This window comes from Juglans regia, chromosome 4 (assembly GCF_001411555.2).
Source record: "Juglans regia cultivar Chandler chromosome 4, Walnut 2.0, whole genome shotgun sequence".
Lineage (NCBI taxonomy): Eukaryota > Viridiplantae > Streptophyta > Magnoliopsida > Fagales > Juglandaceae > Juglans > Juglans regia.
Window position 1 is genome coordinate 28,197,210 of NC_049904.1, and position 20,518 is coordinate 28,217,727.

General features: G+C 36.1%; 4 protein-coding genes across 6 annotated transcripts; 1 reads left to right on the forward strand and 3 right to left on the reverse strand.

The window, feature by feature from the left end:
- The first annotated feature begins 2,672 nt into the window (after window positions 1-2,672).
- LOC109011550 (sulfite exporter TauE/SafE family protein 2-like) lies at window positions 2,673-6,198 on the forward strand. The gene is made up of 4 exons (XM_018992802.2): window positions 2,673-3,593; window positions 5,108-5,251; window positions 5,363-5,518; window positions 5,613-6,198. The coding sequence occupies exons 1-4, from the start codon at window positions 2,772-2,774 to the stop codon at window positions 5,919-5,921; spliced, it is 1,431 nt and encodes a 476-aa protein (XP_018848347.1). The 5' UTR covers window positions 2,673-2,771; the 3' UTR covers window positions 5,922-6,198.
- A 1,339-nt stretch (window positions 6,199-7,537) lies between these two features.
- LOC109011552 (thioredoxin-like protein CXXS1) lies at window positions 7,538-9,858 on the reverse strand. The gene is made up of 3 exons (XM_018992804.2): window positions 9,450-9,858; window positions 9,067-9,189; window positions 7,538-7,838 (listed from the first exon to the last, which is right to left on the reverse strand). The coding sequence occupies exons 1-3, from the start codon at window positions 9,555-9,557 to the stop codon at window positions 7,686-7,688; spliced, it is 384 nt and encodes a 127-aa protein (XP_018848349.2). The 5' UTR covers window positions 9,558-9,858; the 3' UTR covers window positions 7,538-7,685.
- A 695-nt stretch (window positions 9,859-10,553) lies between these two features.
- On the reverse strand, window positions 10,554-18,080 carry LOC109011553 (kinesin-like protein KIN-14C). 3 transcript variants are annotated; one of them, XM_018992807.2, is made up of 17 exons: window positions 17,754-18,080; window positions 16,495-16,743; window positions 16,246-16,390; window positions 15,660-15,769; window positions 15,456-15,575; window positions 14,953-15,156; window positions 14,486-14,695; window positions 14,340-14,414; window positions 14,042-14,188; window positions 13,832-13,970; window positions 13,580-13,689; window positions 12,897-13,058; window positions 12,595-12,815; window positions 12,052-12,133; window positions 11,843-11,947; window positions 11,654-11,758; window positions 10,554-11,061 (listed from the first exon to the last, which is right to left on the reverse strand). In XM_018992807.2, the coding sequence occupies exons 1-17, from the start codon at window positions 17,796-17,798 to the stop codon at window positions 10,879-10,881; spliced, it is 2,412 nt and encodes an 803-aa protein (XP_018848352.2). In that variant the 5' UTR covers window positions 17,799-18,080; the 3' UTR covers window positions 10,554-10,878. The 3 variants fall into 3 exon arrangements, with proteins under 3 accessions (XP_018848352.2, XP_035545760.1, XP_035545761.1); XM_035689867.1 differs by having other exon boundaries at window positions 13,580-13,692; XM_035689868.1 differs by lacking the exon at window positions 14,953-15,156 and having other exon boundaries at window positions 13,580-13,692.
- Window positions 18,081-19,422: 1,342 nt separating this feature from the next.
- LOC109011561 lies at window positions 19,423-20,465 on the reverse strand. Its single transcript, XM_035689869.1, has 3 exons — window positions 20,280-20,465; window positions 19,988-20,193; window positions 19,423-19,859 (listed from the first exon to the last, which is right to left on the reverse strand). The coding sequence occupies exons 1-3, from the start codon at window positions 20,376-20,378 to the stop codon at window positions 19,631-19,633; spliced, it is 534 nt and encodes a 177-aa protein (XP_035545762.1). The 5' UTR covers window positions 20,379-20,465; the 3' UTR covers window positions 19,423-19,630.
- Between the last annotated feature and the right edge of the window lie 53 nt (window positions 20,466-20,518).

Here is a 20,518-nt window from a genome sequence, read left to right on the forward strand (position 1 = left end):
CCCACACAAATGCTTTGAGCACACGACCATTTTTATTTAAATAAGGACGCCTATACTAACTAATTGCATTGAGAGGAGCTCCAATATATCTTTCAATCAAGCTATATAAGGCAATAATCATGTAAGCACTACAATTCATTACCTCACTATTCGCATGTCAACAGACTAGATTCCTTACATAGAATGTATAACCCTTCTAAAATGGGTTGTGAGTTTGATGGGAGAGACATACAACTCAGAAATGGTAACAAGTCGATAGACGTGATGAAGATGAGGAAATGAATTCGTGCTGATTCCGACACACCGGCCGCATTCTCCACGCTAGTCCCGAATGTAAATTCGGATGCTATTTCAGATGGTAGTGAGGATGAGAATCTACCTAATGATGGTCTCAGAGACGATCAGGTGCGTCAGCTAGTGCGAGACCCATCGGCTCCTCCATCTGATGGGAGCAAGGTGATTCGACAGGTTGATTGTATAGGATTTGTTAGAATGCTTAATTTGATTGTTGGCTATAACATCGATCCGAAAAAACATAAGACTGATTTAGGAATCGATCGAGTCAGATTTTTGCTGCGGATAGCGTGGGGGGATCCCATTGATCTGGCATTGTATTTATTCATCCGCATTCGATCGAAGTCACGTTTTTCCAATGGAGGTAGTCTACCATTTGCACTGCTGATATCTAACCTCCTACTCCGATCGGGGGTTACAGTGTCGACCACTGAGCGGAGGTCGCCACAGATGAGGCCCCTTAACAAGATCACATTCAGTAAGAGCAAGGGGCACTTGCAGAAGATTGCACCAGAACAGCCTAGTGATCCTCCCACAGATCCAGCTTATAGTAGTGTTGCCGCTGTTGAGAGACAGCCTCCTGGGGCTACTTTTGATCAGGTACGAGCTCTGTTTGTGGAGTTCGTTGAGCTCATCATAGAGAAGCTTAGGGATCTGGAAGAATCTATTAAAATATTGCAAGAGGATGTTGATATACTAAGGAATCAATAATTATGATCGTTTTAGTTATTATTTTACTTTTTTATGTTGTATTGAACATTATATATTTGAGATGTAATTAATGTATGGTTTTTATTTCTCGTGTTTATTATTTTGTTTATTTTTCCATTTTACTTGCCGTTCATGATAATATAAAAAATGATACTATCTTTAAAGTTATATTTATATAAATTTAACATAAAAGAAATCATTATAAAGTTTTGAAGTTAATTACATAAAAGTAATTTATAAATTTATAAATATTTTAACTCACCGCAAATCATAATATATAATATATACACATTTTTATATTTTGAAAATGATAACAAATTAATGGAAAAATATATGCACAAATCCATACTAATAAAAAAATTAATTGAATATCTATCCATTCGAACAAAGAAATTTAAGTTCGAACGATTGTTAACTTACCCCGGGAAAAATAAATTAATTTTTCGCCAATATTATTATTCGAACAGATTATATACAGTTCGAACAGACATTAATTTCATATTCGAATCTATTTTGTTCCGTTCGAACGGTTTTCCTTTTTTGAGACGATTTTGTTCATCACAAAATATCTTGTTCGAATGGATATTTTTCCATTCGAATGAATTTAGTAGCTCAGGCATTTTTGGAGACGAAAGGTAAATTTCATCTCCAAAAATGACTTTTAGGGACGAAATAAATTTCGTCCCTAAAAGTCAAATTTCTTGTAGTGGGCCTCGATCTCAATCGTCTATAAATTACAGATAATTAATTTAATTGTCCCCAACTACAAGTAGTTTATAACCACTTCTAAAATTTTCAGACGTACAGCTAGCTAGCTAATCAGTGTATCTTAGCAACAAGAAATCATGAGATGGGTGCTGATGAGCAGGCAATTGATCAAACTCCTCATAGTCATATGTAAACACGAAGCAAGTTTTTGTCCACAAATTAGGTTGGTTGACAAAATGATGAACAAGTTGGATTTCAAATATCACATATATATATATATATTTATATATATATATTGTTAGGCTAGCTAACAAGCATTAAATTGGATCCTCAATCAACCTAAAATTTATAATCTAGCCACAACAATTTTTCGTGTTTTGCAACCCCCCCAACCTCATTTGACATTAGATGCTTTCTTTGCAAGACAACAAATTAATTTAGTGAATAAGAAAAAGATGAATCAATAGTACTGGATGCCAGAATATTTCGTCCTAACTTTTTTTTTTTTTTGGTAGCTAGGGCAGGTCTTTTCAAACACAAATCACCGGATAATTACTATCTTCATCCTAATTATGATAGACCCTAAAGAAATAACATGTTTATAAATCGAGCTAATTAGTAATTTTCTAAATAGTGATGATCGATATGTATGAAATTAGTAATGTCCTGACATGAAAAGCATCCTCTATTGAAACGGCCTTATATTCTATATATATATATATAATTGTACAAGAAGTACGCGTATATATACATATATATATATATGATCTTTGAGATGCTTAAAAGTCCAAAATCTATAAGTAGTCCGTCCAGCTTTTCAACGTAATTAGTTGCATTATTCTGATCAATCTTCAAAAAGACAAAGGAGCTAGAGATTTTATTGCAGTCTGACTACCCAGCAAATGACATTACTATACTAGAAACATCATAGCCATTTTCTGCCTGTCGCGCGTGTCGACTTGATGTTATTTCTGTCGATGTCCTCACAAATGTCTGTTCTTATATAAGACACTTGCACCGTTCATCTGGAGACAACACTACCAAGAATCCCCAACCAAATGAAGAATTACCAAAGTCTTACATTCTTTATTCTTCCCCTTATCCTTCTCATCCCATTCGGCCATTCCCATGCAAAACCAATAGATCAATCCATCTCCGTTCCTCTCAGAATTGACCAATTACTAGAAAAACTTTACCAATGGATCAGGAATCACCAAATAGAGTCCCAACTAAACCAGCTTATAGGATTAGAAACCCCAGTTGTTTTGGCAGGAGTTCTTTGCTTCATAGCTGCTTCTATATCTAGTGCAGGAGGGATTGGAGGTGGTGGGCTTTTCATACCCATACTGACTATAGTTGCAGGCGTAGACCTCAAGGCAGCCTCAAGTCTCTCAGCTTTCATGGTCACTGGTGGTTCAGCTGCAAATGTTATGTGCAATTTGTGCAACTCCAGTCCCAAGTTTGGTGGCAAGACATTGATCGACTTTGATATAGCACTTTTATCAGAGCCATGTATGTTATTAGGAGTGAGTATAGGGGTGATTTTCAACCTTGTGTTCCCAGAATGGCTCATTACCATTCTCTTTGCTACTTTTCTTGCTTGGTCTACCTCTAAGACTTGTCAAAATGGTGTGTTTTATTGGAGAATGGAATCTGAAGAGCTGATGAGGAGAAATGGGGGTGGAAATTTGGAAAATGGGTTGACTAATGAGAATTGTGGTGATGAAAGTGAAGGGATCAAAACTGCTAAAGAACCTCTTTTGGGTGTGAAAGGATCGGGTTGCAATTTGAGGTTTTCATGGATGAAAATGGGGGTCTTAGCTCTGGTCTGGCTTTCTTTCTTTGTTCTCTATCTTCTTCGTGGCAATGGGCATGGACGGGTACGTACGTAAGACTGTTCCATTTCCTAACCACTATTCTTCTCTACGATAATCAACAAGTTAATGAACTTAAATGCATCATTTCTTTTTTGGCTTCTCGAATTACTTTTTACTGTACGTGTGATTAATGATCAGATGGTTAGAAATTGCTACCTGCCCCACTCACTATAACAAAAGGATAATTCATGATGGATTATTTACGACGAGAATAACTATTTATGAAAAAAATAGATTTATTTTAATAAAAAATAATTATTATTTTCACAAAAAATTATAACTAGTCACAATGACGGATTATAGCAGTTTTCTTGTAGTGAATTCTAAACATCCTAATTAGTTAAGGACCTAATTACTTGACTGTCCATTAATTACGACATGAAATCATGCTACTTATTTGCTAACCTTACTGATGTCATAATTACTCCATTTGCTTCATCACTGAAAAATCAAGTACTACTGTCATAAGAATGGTATAACGTTGCTAAAGTGACATACAGCTTTTGTTACATAAATATAGAATATATATCTAGAGATCGAATCATAGCAATGGATCTGCAACCATGTAATTTGGGAATAATGAATAATCCCAATGGATTCGTGGTCCCGTACGCGTACGTACTGGAACGAACACCAGCCGTAAGGCCGGAAATTGAAGTAGCATCGAGCAGGTTTGTGGGGAATCTTTTCACGTTATTTTATTTTGTTTCTTTGACATTTCTTTTTTATTTTATTTGTAATTAAGGCTGCGTTTAGATATTGAGCTGAGTTGAATTGAATTAAGTTGAGTTCTATATGAATAGTAATGACTTGAAATGGTGTAATGAGTTCTATGAGACCTACCTAAGATGAGTTTAGATGTATTTGGATGTTAAGATGAATTTAAATATATTTATGAAAAGTTGAAAAATATTATAGATTTCATATGTAAAAAAGATATTGAGTTAAAAAAATTATTGTGGGTCACACGTATAAAGAAGTTTTAAGTTGAAATCAATTTAATGATTTGAAAGTTAGATATTTAGATATTAAAAAAAATTTAAATTTAAATCGAATTCAACTGAGAATCAAATTAGTCCGAGTGTCTGTAAAAAAAAAAAATGGTCCATAGAGAACCTTTTGAAATGAGAAATGATACTTGCAGTCGTGAGTGTGCAAGCGTCATGCAGTCGCTTTGAAAAAAGTGAATAAATATGAGACCCACATGAAAAGAAATTAATTTTTTAATAGTAAATCCTACTCTTTTTCAAAATGACTACATGATATTTGCGCATTTCACGACTAGATGAAGTATTACTCTTTTGAAATAGAAATATCTGAAGTCGGATAGCTGCCTATCTTTTACGTACATATCCCGGCCACTACATCATTGCAAATCTATCTCTCTCTGAACAAACTCAAATGGAAAACTGGATTAATATGAGATACCTCAAATTAATCGAACTGTTACATTTTTTTAAAATTTGTTCTCTGATTTATTTTTTCAGAATATATGTCGTTTGAAATATCATGTGCAGGGTATAATAATCCAAGTAGAACCTTGTGGATCGGGTTACTGGATTATCTCATCATTCCAAATTCCTTTGGCAATGGTTTTCACCTCCTGGATCCTATGCAAAGAGGAGACTGTACTTAAACATCAGACTTCTCCAAACCACGAGGTGCTTTAAAATTTTTTTAAAAAAAAAATGAGTGAATATAAACTATTTTTAGTGATTTAGATTAAAATGTTTAATACTTCACTTAGCATAAGCATTTACTCATTCGTTAAGGACGAAGATCAAGACCTACAGATTAGAGATGGACCTTCAAGCAAACTTATCTTCCCACGAATGGCATTCTTAGCAGGGGTTTTGGGAGGTTTCTTTGGAATTGGAGGTGGAATGCTCATAAGCCCACTTCTTCTTCAAGTTGGGATAGTACCTGAGGTATATATATAGCTTCTGATCCCCCCATCCATCTTCGATCATTTTAAACTTCCAGTACTGCCTATTTTTTTGCTTTGACATGATCTTGGTGCAGGTAACAGCAGCGACTTGCTCGTTCATGGTTTTCTTCGCATCCACCATGTCTGTATTCCAGTACGTTTTGATGGGCATGGAGCACACGCACACTGCCCTCATCTTCGCCATCATCTGTTTTGCTGCTTCACTTCTCGGATTGGTGGTGGTGAAGAGAGCGATTCGTCGATATGGGAGGGCATCTCTCGTCGTGTTCTCAGTTAGCATTGTGATGGTTTTGAGTACTGTTCTGATGACTACCTTTGGAGCTCTTGATGTTTGGAGGACCTATGTTTCTGGGAAATACATGGGATTCAAATTACCCTGTTAAAGAATAACTTTTATCAGTAGGTTTCTTAGTTAAGAATTGTGGTTTTCATTTGAAGATGGACAAGTAACTTGCTGTGTGAAATAGCGACTGCTGAGTCGTTTTCTGGCACTCATTTGACATTTGAGGCAGAATAGCTCTCACATCTGAATCTGCATTGTTGCACAAACCCATACATACGTTCTAGAACAATTGGACTGCGTTTAGATTTTAAGCTGATTTGAACTGAATTGAGTTCTCTATGAATAGTAATGAGTTGAAATGATGGAATGAATTCTGTGATGTCCACCTAAGATGAGTTTAGATGTGTTTAGATGTTAAGATGAGTTTAGATGTATTTATAGAAAGTTAAAAAAAGTTAAAAAAAGTTATGAGTCCCGCATGTAAAGAGGTGTTGAGTTGAAAAATATTGTGGGTTCTACATGTAAAAAGATTTTAAGTTAAGATAAATTTAATGATTTAAGAGTTTGGTGTTTGAATGTTAAAAGAAGTCTAAATCTGAGTTCGATCAAGGAACCAAATGTATCCTTAATGAGACATGCTTGACAGGTCAGAAGCGGGAGCTAGATTTCCAAAACTGGTTAACAAAAACTACCAACTGTCTCAACAAATCAGAATCGACGGAAGTTTCAAATTGAATTCTTAAACAACATTTATAATCTAGCGAATACAGTCTTGCAATTGCAACCTCCATAGAAATAGAAAAACATAAAAATGAACAAATGCTTCCTTATGCCAGTGGCGGCAGAGAAAGAGAAGCTTGGCTGCTTACGATTTTCTGTTCTTCCTATACAAACAAAACTCCACTGACCATGACCCAAAAAAATGCACTTAACCATTTTCCTTGAATATTCTTCGCAGCACTAAGATATATATAGAGTAATTCAAAACCAAAAGTTCACTTCCTTAGTCATTCTAAAGGGCGAAAGAAAGAGCCGGAACTTCAAGACCCAACCGCCCCTTTCAATTCATGAAACTTATCCTGCAGATTCTCCATTAACTCCAACTTGGTGGCTTCACCTAGTAATTGAGACACCACCATCCGCACAGCATCACCCAATATAACATCCTTAACTGTGGTAATAGAAATATAGCGTTTTTGGCTGGTTGGGACACTGGGTAGCGAGTGGGAAAAGGTGGTGGGGAAGCGCAAGAACAGGGAGATTTATCGGTCAGCCGCCATCTCTACCACACGGTGCATAACGTCAACAATGCTAGGCCTTTTGAAGCTCGCATTAGTTGGAGCGTGCATTAGTCTATTCATTGAGAACGAAAAATGGAAAATTTTTGTTGGCTTGGGCTTCAAAAGGAATCTCTAATTGCAATGAATCGCAATGAATGTGGTTATTGCTTTCGAATTATAGAAAAACCAAACTAACAGGCAAATTTGTTTTACGTTCTTGATTTAAAGCTGTCCACGCTAAAAATATTTTTAGTACGGATTTTTTTTGCTAAAAAGAAAAAAAACAGGAGTTCAGGCGAGCAGCTAACTTTTTCTACTCATGTTGTACTAAAGTTTCCTGTTTTTAGGCATACCACTTAATTCAAGAACCATAACAACATCCGGAGCAGAAACATGGCCGGCTGTATGAAAAAGAAAGGCAGCAATTTAACCCATATTGGCAGCAAACGCAAAAGTACTAGTGAGATTGAAATCACACCCATCACACAAAGCACACAAGCTCACTTATCATCTGTTTGGATGTTGGACCACAAAAGTCGCACATTTAACATTTACAAATGTACAATAGCATACTTATATTGGATCTATGTTACATCAACACGAATGGACTGCACAAGACCATCTATCCTTTTCCTTACCTCCTCTGGATTGGCACCAACAAGTTTGTCGAGTGGAGCACCGTCCCTCATTAGCCAAAATGTGGGCATCGCCTTTATCTCCAATTTAGTCGCCACCTCCTAACCAATTGCGATGCAAGAACATCTTATATAAAATCTCCATCAACAAAGAAAATCACCAAACATCAATTTGAAGAATTTTATGGCTGAGATCTCAGGCTCTGCATCAAATGATACCGGCCAAGTACGAACTATGTTCTTTATTTAGAATTCAAGTTGGAAGTACCCTAGGAATGCCAGTTGTTCTCCCTTTAATAAAAGCATATCGTCTCTATAAAGGCATCAGCTAGCACGAAATCACTCCAAGTATGCACGTAAAACAGCAATGACAGACCCAAATGTTTAACCATGTTAGGCTGAAATTTAAGCTGCCATGCTTCTCAACATGCTATGAAGTTCACTAAAAGGAATGAAACACAACCTGGTCAAAGTATGCAAACTCCAGGAAAATTATTTTCGAAGTAAAGCAGAATACCGTAATCAACAACAGATCCCAAACCACCGTGATTTATATTGGAGATAATATTGCAATAGCAAAGAGCTGTAACTCACTAATCCAAAAGACAGGAGTTTACTGCAGAATGAGAAGTTGCTCAGATGAAGCATGCGTAGATATGCACACATATTTCAAGTCTGCTTAAACAGTTCTGGTTCCTTGGAGAAAAAAGAGTAACTAGAATATAAAGTTGTCTCAAAATCAGATGACCTGAAAACAAGAAGTCAAAGATTCATAGTCCTTGGCTCAAATAAAATTAAAAAAAAAAAAAAAAACCGTTGGAAGGTCTGTAGCCAAAAATGAATACTCGGATCATGATTATTACTAGAAAGATAATTACTGGCAGGATATTTCAACGGTGGATCAATCGTCATTGAAAATATTCCATTCACCGACTCATGCTGCTAAAGAATGGATATCTGCGCTAATCAGGCTTAGCGGCAGCTATTGATTATGTACTAATCCTTTATCCTTATTAATCAAACAAAAAGACAAGTCAAATCATACCTAGATGAAGTGAAATCGGAGATTATTCTAATGGTTCAAGCAAGAACCACAAAAACCTGGAAAAACCCAGCTTTGAAATTGTACACAAACCACATGATGAGAAGAATATGTTAACACACTCCATTGAAAACATAACATTCTTCCTTCAATAGGTGGTGTTCTATATGATATATTATGCCAATGATGATTTTATTTTCTCTCGGAAAAGCCATTTATTTTGTGCTTATACGAGAAACAGAATCGACAAATTAATCATTAATCGTTTAAAAAGATTAGACGAGTTACCTTAACCTCATCAACATCAACTGTGAGAAACAGAACATCAGGGTAGCTTGAAGCCACTTCCTCAAAAAAGGGGTTCATAGCAACTGAAGGCATGCACCATGCAGCAGTGAAATGTACAACAATCTAAAATACACCCCAAATAAAACATATTTAATAACCCAAATTTTATTCGAGATCATCCAAGTGAAAACAACTGCTAAAAAAGGGGTACTTTTTCGCAATCTACGCAAACCCCCAGAAGGGGAGGGCGGCGGTCGGGGGTTTGTAATGATTCGAAGGGATTATTTTCAAGACTCGCATGGATTATGTGTGTTTTTCAGAAAGACAGGTAGAGGAGAATAGGGTGTTTGTCGAGGGAAAATACAGTGTTTGAGAGAACTTACAGGGCACCCTTTACTGGTGGCTTGGGTAACATACATATCCCACGACTCCAAAGAGTCAACCTTCACAACCCTGGACTTGGTATGCTGCTCTTCGCCTTGGCCGGCCATTTCCTTCTTCTTCCTCTTCACCTTATTGGGAACTTTGACCCCTCTAGAACCAGAACCAGACGCTAGTGTAACAAGATGTTGAATAGCTCTACAGACTACAGCTCCCCGCAAAAGAGGTGGATCATGAAGGCTGAAGCCACCTTGGATTCTCTATCTCTCAGCGGGTCCAATCTTTTGATCTGTGGGTCAGAAAATACTGTTCTAACTCATTTGATTTATCTCACAAGTCACATTAAAGTTTATTATTATTTTCAGGATAGACATGAATCAAATGACTAAGACAGCTGGGCCAGTCATTGACATTGAAAACAATGGGATGATGGATCGTTTACTGTGGATATTATGCTTTTTCTCAAATTTCAATGTTTAGAATTATTAAAAAAGGGATAATGTTATATATTATATTTTTATTTTATTATATATATATAATAAAATAAAAATAAAATAGTAATGCGGTGTATAAAATTTTCTTTTAAAACGTTGGAATTAGAATGAAAGGTACAGAATTGTTTCGGACAGACATGAGCCAAGCGTGGGGGTCTGTGACTCTCTACCTGCCCGGTTCGTTGAATTTGTCCGGCTCGCATTTAATGTTGGTTTCGGCGTTTCTCTGTCACTGTCAAGCTATCATTTTCTTTATTTTAAAAATATTTTTCTTGTGATAGATTAATACTATTTAGATTGTGAAAGTGTTTAGAAGGGGAAAGCGTTTATTTTATTTTAATATTATAATTTTTTTTAATTTTTAAAATATTAATAATATTAAAAAATAATATTTTTATAATTTTTAATTTTTATATCAACTTATCACATCGCAATTTACTGTTAAAAATATATCCTAACACGTCATTTATATTTGTAAAATTAAAGACCAATATTTTCTCGGAACTAAATTTGGTGCAGAAATGGAAGTAGATATCATTTCTAGTGAAAGCATCGAAAACAATCTTATGTTCATATTCATTATCCTGCAACCAAACAAGCAGACCAATCAGATAATTTTCAAAGCCACTCAGCATACAATGACGATCGTAATCAACAAAACCACTTATAACTCTTTCGAGTAGTGAACATTTTAATATAGAATTGGAGGACTCTCTCTCTCTCAGGGCCAACAATAAATTCAAGACCCTAAGCATAAATCTAAAGTACAAGTTAGTAGTAAGATAGAAACAGGACTACAATCAATTGACACCACCAATCCACTCCATTATACACATTACAATCATTATTACTCTTACATATAACAGTTACTGTGTGTGAATTGTAGATGGCCAGAAAAGCAGACAACAAAATGTAGGAGGAGCAGTGGAGCACGTTGTCAGCCAAAACTCAAACGGGAATCTGATGGCCGCACTGTTGTTGTCTGACGCCGGGGTATTCCGATTTCACAGGAATTGACTCTGGCAGCAAACCGCAGAGAGCAGAGAGACTCGCCAATTGAAGAAGGATCTGGGGAGACGTTTACAAACATCAAGGTCTTGGAGTCCCCACCTAGGCATGGCTGTTTAATGAAAAGAAAACAATGTTTAATGGAAGCCACAAACAGAGTAAGATGAGAACAACCAAGTAAAGCATCTGATAACCACACTTTCGAGCCCAATTGTTGGAATAACAGAACGTTGCTATTGAATTGAAAACGCATCAAAGTGCTTCATCACGTTAGGAACAAACAAGACAGCAAAGTTCAGTATAAGTTGAACTCATTTGCACGTTGAAACTCAGACAAGCTCACTTTGACAACCACTCCAGCAAGACACTTGAATGAGTGAAAAATGCAGAGATGCCAAACCTTATTCTGCAAATGTACTCATTGCCACATGTAAGAAAAACTTCTAATTCTGGAAAAATCTCTTCGGATAAGAGAATAGATTGCTTCTGATGAGATAATTAACTCCGCTAAAAACCCATTTCATTTTATGTCCTTGAGCAAATCTGAGCTAGAGTCTACCTTTAAATTTTGTTCTAGTACTTTCAGTATTTCGCACAACCAACCAAAATTTTGAGGAAGACAATGATCCATTTCAGTGTTGCCCATCATCATGACGTATAAGCATACAATCAAATGGCTGAAAAGTTAAATAACAAAACCGCACCTGGAGAAGATATGTCAGCTTGGAGTTCCTAAAAGGAACATGGTCCTCCCTCTTTGCCAATGCAAATATTACGTCGGCCAAACAAGACAAACTCTTATTGATAGCCTGATTACAAAAAATCAGCATACTCATTTTAAGAAGATATACATCGCTAACAAATGAAATAAAGGGGTGAATAGTGAAATTCACCTGAGTTTCCTTCAGCCGGTCTCCAGTTGACCCACTTTTTGATAGCCGTTCACTTCCAGCAAGATCAATGAGGTTTAAAACCCCCTGTACTTGTTGCTCAGTGTTCTAGCAAATCAAGAGAGCATATCAATTATCAACAGGTAAAAGCATTCAAAATGTAGAGAGAATTCTTTGGGCACTAACAGAACACATTATTATCAGGAACATACCTCATTTATGCCAGATATGCGCAATGTAAAGACAAAATGGCTTCTTGATGACTGCTCATTCATTTGTGTCTTGCCCACAGACCTAAATAGAAAGAATCTTTCAGCATTAGATTTAGTCATACAAGGGACATTAATATGAAAGTTCAAAGAAAGTCATACAATAAATAAAATGTGCTCCTTTTTCACTAGAAGTGTGATACTATTTCTACCAATTAAAAAAAAAAAAACGAATCGTGATACAATTTCTATGGTAGGCTTACAAAATTGACCATATTGACTATGAAAATAAACAAATAAATTTACCATATATGTTGCATGTGTGAATGTGCATGTATGTGTGTATACACAATTTATAGACATGCAGAAATACATCCTGGAACAAATAATAAAAGTTCACTTTAATAAGAAACTCCTGGAGATTGGATGACAGAAACCTGCCACACAATGTGGAACACAATATATACAGAATGTCCAATTACTATCACAAACAAAATGCAAGACCGCAGCCTCCAATACCAAATATACATCATCTAATGGGCTTACCTGCTTTTTGCAGCCTGCTGCAGAAGTGAAGAAATTTCTTTTATACTGCAAACATCAACAACGGTGAGGTCAGAAACATGTGTGTTTCCATTTGCATCATGCTTAATGGTATACTGTTTTCCTTGAACGCCATTTTCTGTCCGTGACATGTCCAAACCATTTGATCGATTTGTTGATAATAAATCGCGGATGGTCTCGTTGTATATTTCCAACATTGAAGCCTACATATGTTGGTCAGTAATCGTTAAGAGCTTCACTAGGAAATGTAAGCAGATTATGAGCAAAAGTTCTTGGTAGTTAACCTGCATTTTGTATTTCCAACCCTGCACTTGAAGCAACTGACTAGCCTGGAAGATCTGTTCTAGTGATCGAGGTATCAGCCCTTTCTGTTCTGAGGTTTCTGGCCTACCCATCATAGTATATGTTTTACCTGAACCCGTTTGGCCATAAGCAAATATACACACCTGCCAGAAGAAACACCAGCATCAGATTAATACAAATTAAGAGGTGATCGATAACAAAATTTTAGAGCCAACTCTAGGACCTATTCAACATGCACGGTTCATTTATAAATAAAACATAGTAATCAATGAAAACTATATAATACAAGTCCAGGCCTGGCAAGAAAACAGCGCAGCCACCAAATGATAGCCAACGATAGCTAAAACTATTACACTTGAAGCCACAATAGCAAATCCAATACAACTCAAACCAAAAATAAGCAGAACTAAGTGTAAACCCCCGTTATGGATATTTGTCCCACATCCCACCCAACAAGAAAGCTTATTTGTAGCACTGCAAGTGGTAGCATCTTCAGAAGATGCCTATACTCCCAAAGCAATTAGCATATAATCCTCAATATTATTTGCATTTTGGTCTAACTTAGGTTGAGCCATAAAATCCTGATCTTGATTTGAACATATCAATCAGCTGAAAATGCAAGTGCCTCAGTATGAATAATTGGGAACCAGTGAAACAGATTTACCTTGTACCCATCAAGTGCACTTTGTACAAGCTGGGATATTTCTACAAAAACATCCTGCTGAGAAGCCTCATGCGTAAACACTTTGTCAAATGTGAAAGGATACTTCTGCCCTGCTGACATTTAGTAGCATTTAGTCTAATTAGTCAAATCACGAGACTTTCGTTTTAAATAACAATATGCAAAGTTGTAAAAGGTGCAACAAATAATATACATCAAAAAATCCCCCTATCAAATGTTGCCATATGGCCATACCACTTTGCATCAAGTCAATGCCCCTGCCAAGAGCTTCTGTTGATGTAGGGTAAGCAATTACAGCAGTTTCTGTTGCAACACCATCATCAGGCAGCAGGGGACGAACTCGGCAAAAAACACGAATGTTCCCTTTGAGCTCCTGCAACAAAAGGCAATTTTACTACTAGTGAAACCTCATAAAACCTGAAGTAGAAAGGAAACAATAATTACCAGAATAGTATTGTGCAGTTTTTTTCTTAACTTCTCTCCTTCACTAAGCTGCAGTTCTGTATCTGCTAGGCGATCATGTAGTTCCCGCACAATTCTCTTTTGCTCCTCATATTCTGCTCTGGTCTCTGAAGCAGATAAATCAACCATCTACACGGAAAAAAAAAAAAACATCATCTTGCTGTCAGATTAAGCACATGCACAATGCACACCAGAATCTATGAGCACACTAACGATGCCCCGTGCAGAACTTGACAAAACATAAGCCAGCTTCCTAAATCCTGTCCAATATCAGCATTACCTTTAATTTCTCATTTGCAGCAGCAAGTTGTTGCTGCAGTATGCGAATCTGCTCCCTTTGAGATGAACATGTCTCCTGTAAAAGGGCCCAAAATCTTACAACTAGTGAAGGCAGGAATATATGATGTATGAAAATAAGTAACAAACCTCCAAGGCATTTGATTTTATTGTCAAATTATCCAACTCTACACATGATTTCCCAGTGAATTCTTCGTACTTCACCACTTCTGCAGTTAAAGCCTGAACCTTTGTCACTTGGTGATCACGGTCATGCCTCACTTGTTGAAGTTCCCCGCGAAGGCATCTTAGTTCATTTGATAATGATTCTTTTTGCTTTATAAACTCATCCTGTGAAGCCTGACATATAAGAGTGAACAAGACACCAATCAAGACACTACCAAAAGTCATAGGGACTATCAGTGAAGCTGAAAAAAACCTCTGGAGCCAAGAGAAATGCCATTGGTCTTGCAAAAGAATAAAAGAATCGAAAAAAAAAAAATAATAAACCTGTCTAAAATAGTTTGTTGAACTCTGTTGAATATCATTAAATTATGTTTGGGGAAAACCGGTGGCTAAAATAAACATATAAATGAATACTTCCCAGAAGAACTTACTTTGAATGAAGTTAATTGATCTTGTAATGCCTTGTTGTGGCACCTTAAATTGCTAAGGTTTTCCACAATAGTCAATTTCTCCATTTCAACTCTTTTGAGTGACTCGCTATGTGTTTCATTATCTTTTTGAAGCTTGCTGTTGTACTGTTGTAAACTCACATTATACTCTTGTGCTCGCTTATACATATCCTCAAAGGAGGCTGCCTGCAGATCCAACAAATTTATATGGAGAAAGCATCATAAGTGATGTAATCTGCTGAGTTCAACTGAACTTTAACTGACGCAACCATTGAGTCAAGGTTCATTATTCAGCATATTCTTTTGTTTTTTTTATTGGCACTGGGTGTCCAACAACAAAGCCCCAACTAATCCCAGGGGTGCATAGGCCCTCGGCAAGGAGTTTCCCGCAATTCAGCAAATTCTAATGAAAAATATTTCTGATATACCCTAGTGAAATCAGGCAAACTTATATATATATATATATATATAAATATATATATTACCTTCTGTTCAACAGTTGATTTCTCCTGCCGAGCTTTTTCAAGGTCTGATGAAAGAAGAGCTTGCAACTTCTCACCATCAACCCTTGCTTCTTTTTCTTTTCTATGGCATTCAATCGCATCCTAGTCATAAGACCACAAGAAATTAAATCTAGAAACATAAAGGTAACGGCTGTTCACACAAAACCCAATTACAGAAATGCTTACCAACTTATCTGATTCTTCCTTTGCAACTCTCTCCTCCAAAGAAGATACAGTTTTTTTCAAGTCTGAAATAATCAGATTGAACTCTTCCACCTTGCTTTTCATCTCCACCTCTAAGAAAATAAAAATGAGTCTACATTAAAAAATGTTTTCCTATTAATAACTCTAATGTCACAGATACTTTATTGCACAAGAAACAACACGTCCATCAAATGAAGGGTATTTTTTATCGTATAAATGAAATTCTTTCTTTCTGACTGAAATGGTTATGTTTAATTGAAAAAATATTGCCATTCTCTCCAAGTCAATAAAACTTTACACTGAATAACCAAAATAGTTCTAACCAAACAAAGTAACTTTATTCAGAGCAGATGCAATTCATGCTGCATATGAGTTGTTCAATTCAGAAGCTTCACAAAATCTAGACAGGAGAGTACCACAAAATATGAATCATTTTGTATTGATTAAATGATTTATAAATCATATAAATATGTTCAAGTGTGGATGCACACACATGGACAAGCACAACCTTCTAATGAAAAAAAAAATGGTTTTTCCCCATTTACCCTGGATAAACATAATACATTACCAGTATCCATGCACTTTTTTTCAACAGATTCCATCACACTTTGAAGCTTTTCTTTCTCAAGAACATGGTTTTCTTCAGTTTGTTGGAACCATTTGATGCAAAGTTTGAGCCTCTTAATATGCTCAGTCATTTGTTCCAATTTCCCCTGCCAAGCATGGCAACAAAACAAAACCATATCAAAGCTCAGAGAAGAAACCAACAAACAATTTAGACTAAAACAAGTTTTAAATTCATGAAAACAAATCGTACCTTAAAATCAAACTGCTTTCCCTTAAACTTTACATTCAATAATGCCTCAACTTCTTCCTTTGTAAACTCTACAGTTCCACACTCTGAACCCTCAGCACTGCCCATATCACTATTACCCGTACCATCTTGCCTACTGTTAACCACAGCAAATGGCTGCCGCATACGGCCTGTGCTTGCTGGTCCTACCGTTCTTCCCAACCCAATCTTCCGACGCTTGTCGAAGGGAACTTGGTCGATACCATCCTTTTTCTACATTTAAAAACATACAGCACGAAGTGTGAATTAACCATAACATAAAAACGAAGAAACCAAAGTAATCCATTTGAAACCTGAAAACTACATGACAGACATTTGTATTTTCATTCTTAATTTCACGTGCTTCTGTTTTCTTGGCATGCAAATAGGTTAAGAGCTTGTTTGGATAGAGAAACGATCACATATTATTATTATAATTTTTTAAAATTTTTATATAAAATGTAATAAATAATTTAATTTTTTTAAATTTTAAAATAATAATAATATTAAAAAATAATATTCTAATAATATTTTATTCAACTCATCTAAAAACATCTCATCTCACTATCTAATCAAGCTCTAAAGTATCTCATTCTCTAAAATGAGCTTTAGGACATGTTTGGTAAGTAAACATTTGTGCAATTTTTTAGATTTCTTTAAGAAAAATAATATTTTTTTTTTTTTTGTGTTGGATTTTGTGAAAGTATGTAGGTAGAATAAGAAGATGTTTCGGTGAAAAGATTTTGATTGTATTTCGTATTGGAGTATATAATTGAAAGTGTCTTAAAAAGTTGTTTGGATTGATTTTTTTAAGAGTTTTTTTTTTTTTCGTTTTTGTGAAAGCAAGTTTGGTTTCAGTATTTTTTTTCGTCGACACTAAGGCAAATAAGTAGATGTTTTGTTTTCTGAAAAAAATTGATTTTTTTTTTTCACTTCAAAATATGTATGGATTGAAGTTGAAAAAATTAAACAATCTGAAAAGTTTTTTAAACCAAATTCTTTATTTTTCGTTATCTAGGAACGAAGAGATAACTAATCAGCCAGAGACATAAACAGAAACAATCTCTTTGGAGTCAAACAACATCCTAAACAAAAGAAAAAGCAACACCTAACTAAGATCTGGAACTAAGCTTTTGCCTCCGTTTTTCAGCAACTCAACTAAGCAACCTCAATGTAATAACACTAATAATTATAATAATAATAATATTATTATTATTAGTAAAATGCAAGTAATCAGAGCTTACAGCGGATGGACTACGAGGAGGCCGGTTCTGGTTGCGAGAGGCCATATTCGAAGCCGATAACACGAATAGAGTACGACGTGGACTCACAGAGCTCTTTTTCAGGAGAGTACTTGGGGGTCAGTGAATTGCATCCGAGGAAACTCAAATCCAATTCTTGGCCATCGATTTGCGGAATGAAAGGCCGTGAGATTGTGCGGAAGAGGAAGGAGGGGGCCGAGGAGATAGTGCGGAAGATTCTTCTATCAAAGATAGGGGTAATTTGGGAAGTTAGGGTTTGCAGAGAAAGGGGAAGAAGAGAGTATTGGGAGAGTGGGGTCGAAGGGATAAAATTTGAATTTGGATTTCGGCGCTCTCTCTAAAACGCTCTTCGAATGTACCGTTGCTTTTTCGTTGGACCGAACCGGATTCTTCACCGGCCCCTGTGTCCCTTAAAGCCCAGCCCAAATCCTCTCTTAACGGTAAAAACATGTAGATTAATTAGTAGTTCAATAGGGTAAATGGGATTAGAGTTGTGCTACACAGAAGCCTCACACTCTGCACATCACTTAAAAAATATGTGATTTTACTCTTTTATCCTCAGGTTTTATATTTTATATTTTATAAAACACGAGGGTAAAAGAATAAATTCACATATTTTTAAGTGGTGTGCAAGAGTATGAGGCTTATGTATAGAATTTTTCATGGATTATTATGTTGAGTGGCTGTACAGCCACACATGGGGCTCCCGACAGTGTTTTTTTTTTTTAATGTATTTTTAACACTTTTAAATATTTTTTTTAAAAAATAATTTCACAACATCATTAAAAAATACTTCTTTAATCATTAAATATAAAAACTAAAAAATAAAAACTGTCTAGAGCACCATTGGAAGCCCCATATGTAAGAGTAGCATTTCTCTATTATGTTTGTCCACAAGATTTGAGTTTATTGACCTCTCATACAGTGTTGGATTGCTCGGACATTGTAATCAAATAGGAAAATAATAAAAAAAAAAGTTGTTTTTTATTATAAATTTTATTTTATTTAGTCATATATGTTTATATGACATTTTAAATAATTGTCTATTAGATGGGAGACATTTGTAGTCATTTCAAATATCCCAGATCAGAAAATGGGACTGAAGATTATTAGTATGAATAAAAAATGATTACTGGATGTAACCAAATGTTTCCTTTCTTTATGCCCACTTGGAGTCGGAGCAATTCATGATTGCCAAGTTTCATGGGGCTGATTTTTGTTCTCCAGCCGAATGGCATTATCTGATTTGACGAAAAGGGTGTGAGTTATGAAGGATCTTGCTGTCCAAGAAGCCCAAATGCTTCTAGCAAGAGAGAGTAGTCCACAGAAGTCCATCGCCATGCTTTACACTCTGTTTGAAACTACACCCGACCCAGAACGGGTTTAGTCGAAACACAAATTATACAAAATATATATATATATATATATATGTTGACAGATGCATGCAAGGCATCATAATGCAATCTATGGGAAAGTTTCGCCTTATCTTAGAACTTAATTGGGATGAAGATGTACATATAATTTAAAATGTTAGACGCGGATGTAATCTTTTTGGCTAGCTTGTGTTTACATTATACATGAAACCAATTAAATATTGGTCCTTTTCAGCCATGATCGGATGGACCATCTCTTTCTTGCAATATCAATGTAAGGACAAACTGAAGTATATATAGTACCCATTTGTGGGATCCGTCGATCCGATCTATTGTCATTTCCAGTTAGCATTTACAATCAAATACGTCATCAACAGTACAAATATTGTTAACAAAAAATATTATGTCTAAAACCCAATCTGGCAAAGGCATTAATCTTGTGATGATCACATGAAAGAAGCCAAAAAAGAGAGGAGATAGGGCATTCTAAGTATGGGCTGCAGCACCTGATCCGGGATGGTTTCTTCGCTCCTTTTCATCTCTTGCTGCGGCTTTGGCGGACACGTAGTAGGCGACCGTGAACATTCCGTGGACGAAACACAAAATCCCTCCTATAGACAGGAGTCGTTGGTGAGCTATTCCACATGATTTTCTTGATCTCGAATTCGCCAATGTTCCTATGATCAGCATCGAGAATCCAACAGCTAATACGATCCTGGTGGTTCGCGTGCGCGTCATGACAAATGTAAACATGTTTCATCATGTTCATGAGGTTATTTATAGGGAAAGACAAGGTTGCATGTATCCAAAAATCATGAACATGAAGCAAGATCGAGCACCTACCAAGAGCAAATGAGGGAAGCAACTGCTAATTGCTTGTTAGTTGAGGAGTTAGCGTAATCTTGCTTGGACCAAACGCAAATGCACCCACTAACCAAGTTACCGATGATGTGAGCAAGGGCCAGAAAAATTGCTGCAGCCAACCCTAGCTTGAAAGCCTGATAGCTTGGATCTCTACACTCGAATATCCACACCCTCAAATGTTTCACCTATATATTAATTAAAGAAGGGAAATATGAATACAAGACTTATCAATACGATATGATCAGTTTGTGGATTTAGTTCAGCAAATAACCTTGTTTTGAGCGATTTCGGCCTCAATGCCAAGTATTCCGGCCACAATGTCCATGACTATGATCAAGATGCAGAACAGAAACCCCAAGTGTTTCGCCATTTTTTATTATTTTCCTTTCGGAATTCAGAGCTTTGCTACAGATGATTTTAGAGGAGAGGATGGGATGAATTCTTATAAGCAACTAATTCCCTCGCTTTATTAGTATGTATCTTTAGAACTCTAGTTGAAGAAAGGGGGAA

Excerpts from the sequence above, each read along its gene's own strand:
- LOC109011553 (XM_035689867.1), bottom strand. The coding sequence starts at position 17,798 with ATGGCCTCTCGCAACCAGAACCGGCCTCCTCGTAGTCCATCCGCT. Across the intron at positions 15,770-16,245 it reads AAAAAAGTGCATGGATACTG|AGGTGGAGATGAAAAGCAAG; the intron begins GTAATGTATTAT and ends TTATTTTCTTAG. Across the intron at positions 13,059-13,579 it reads GTGCACTTGATGGGTACAAG|GTGTGTATATTTGCTTATGG; the intron begins GTAAATCTGTTT and ends TTCTTCTGGCAG.
- LOC109011561 (XM_035689869.1), bottom strand. The coding sequence starts at position 20,378 with ATGGCGAAACACTTGGGGTTTCTGTTCTGCATCTTGATCATAGTCATG. Across the intron at positions 20,194-20,279 it reads CCGAAATCGCTCAAAACAAG|GTGAAACATTTGAGGGTGTG; the intron begins GTTATTTGCTGA and ends ATTAATATATAG. Across the intron at positions 19,860-19,987 it reads GCTTCCCTCATTTGCTCTTG|GATCGTATTAGCTGTTGGAT; the intron begins GTAGGTGCTCGA and ends GCGAACCACCAG.
- LOC109011550 (XM_018992802.2), top strand. The coding sequence starts at position 2,772 with ATGAAGAATTACCAAAGTCTTACATTCTTTATTCTTCCCCTTATCCTT. Across the intron at positions 5,252-5,362 it reads AGACTTCTCCAAACCACGAG|GACGAAGATCAAGACCTACA; the intron begins GTGCTTTAAAAT and ends TCATTCGTTAAG. Across the intron at positions 5,519-5,612 it reads AAGTTGGGATAGTACCTGAG|GTAACAGCAGCGACTTGCTC; the intron begins GTATATATATAG and ends ATCTTGGTGCAG.
- LOC109011552 (XM_018992804.2), bottom strand. The coding sequence starts at position 9,557 with ATGGCCGGCCAAGGCGAAGAGCAGCATACCAAGTCCAGGGTTGTGAAG. Across the intron at positions 9,190-9,449 it reads CCACCAGTAAAGGGTGCCCT|ATTGTTGTACATTTCACTGC; the intron begins GTAAGTTCTCTC and ends GGTGTATTTTAG. Across the intron at positions 7,839-9,066 it reads TTGATGTTGATGAGGTTAAG|GAGGTGGCGACTAAATTGGA; the intron begins GTAACTCGTCTA and ends GCAATTGGTTAG.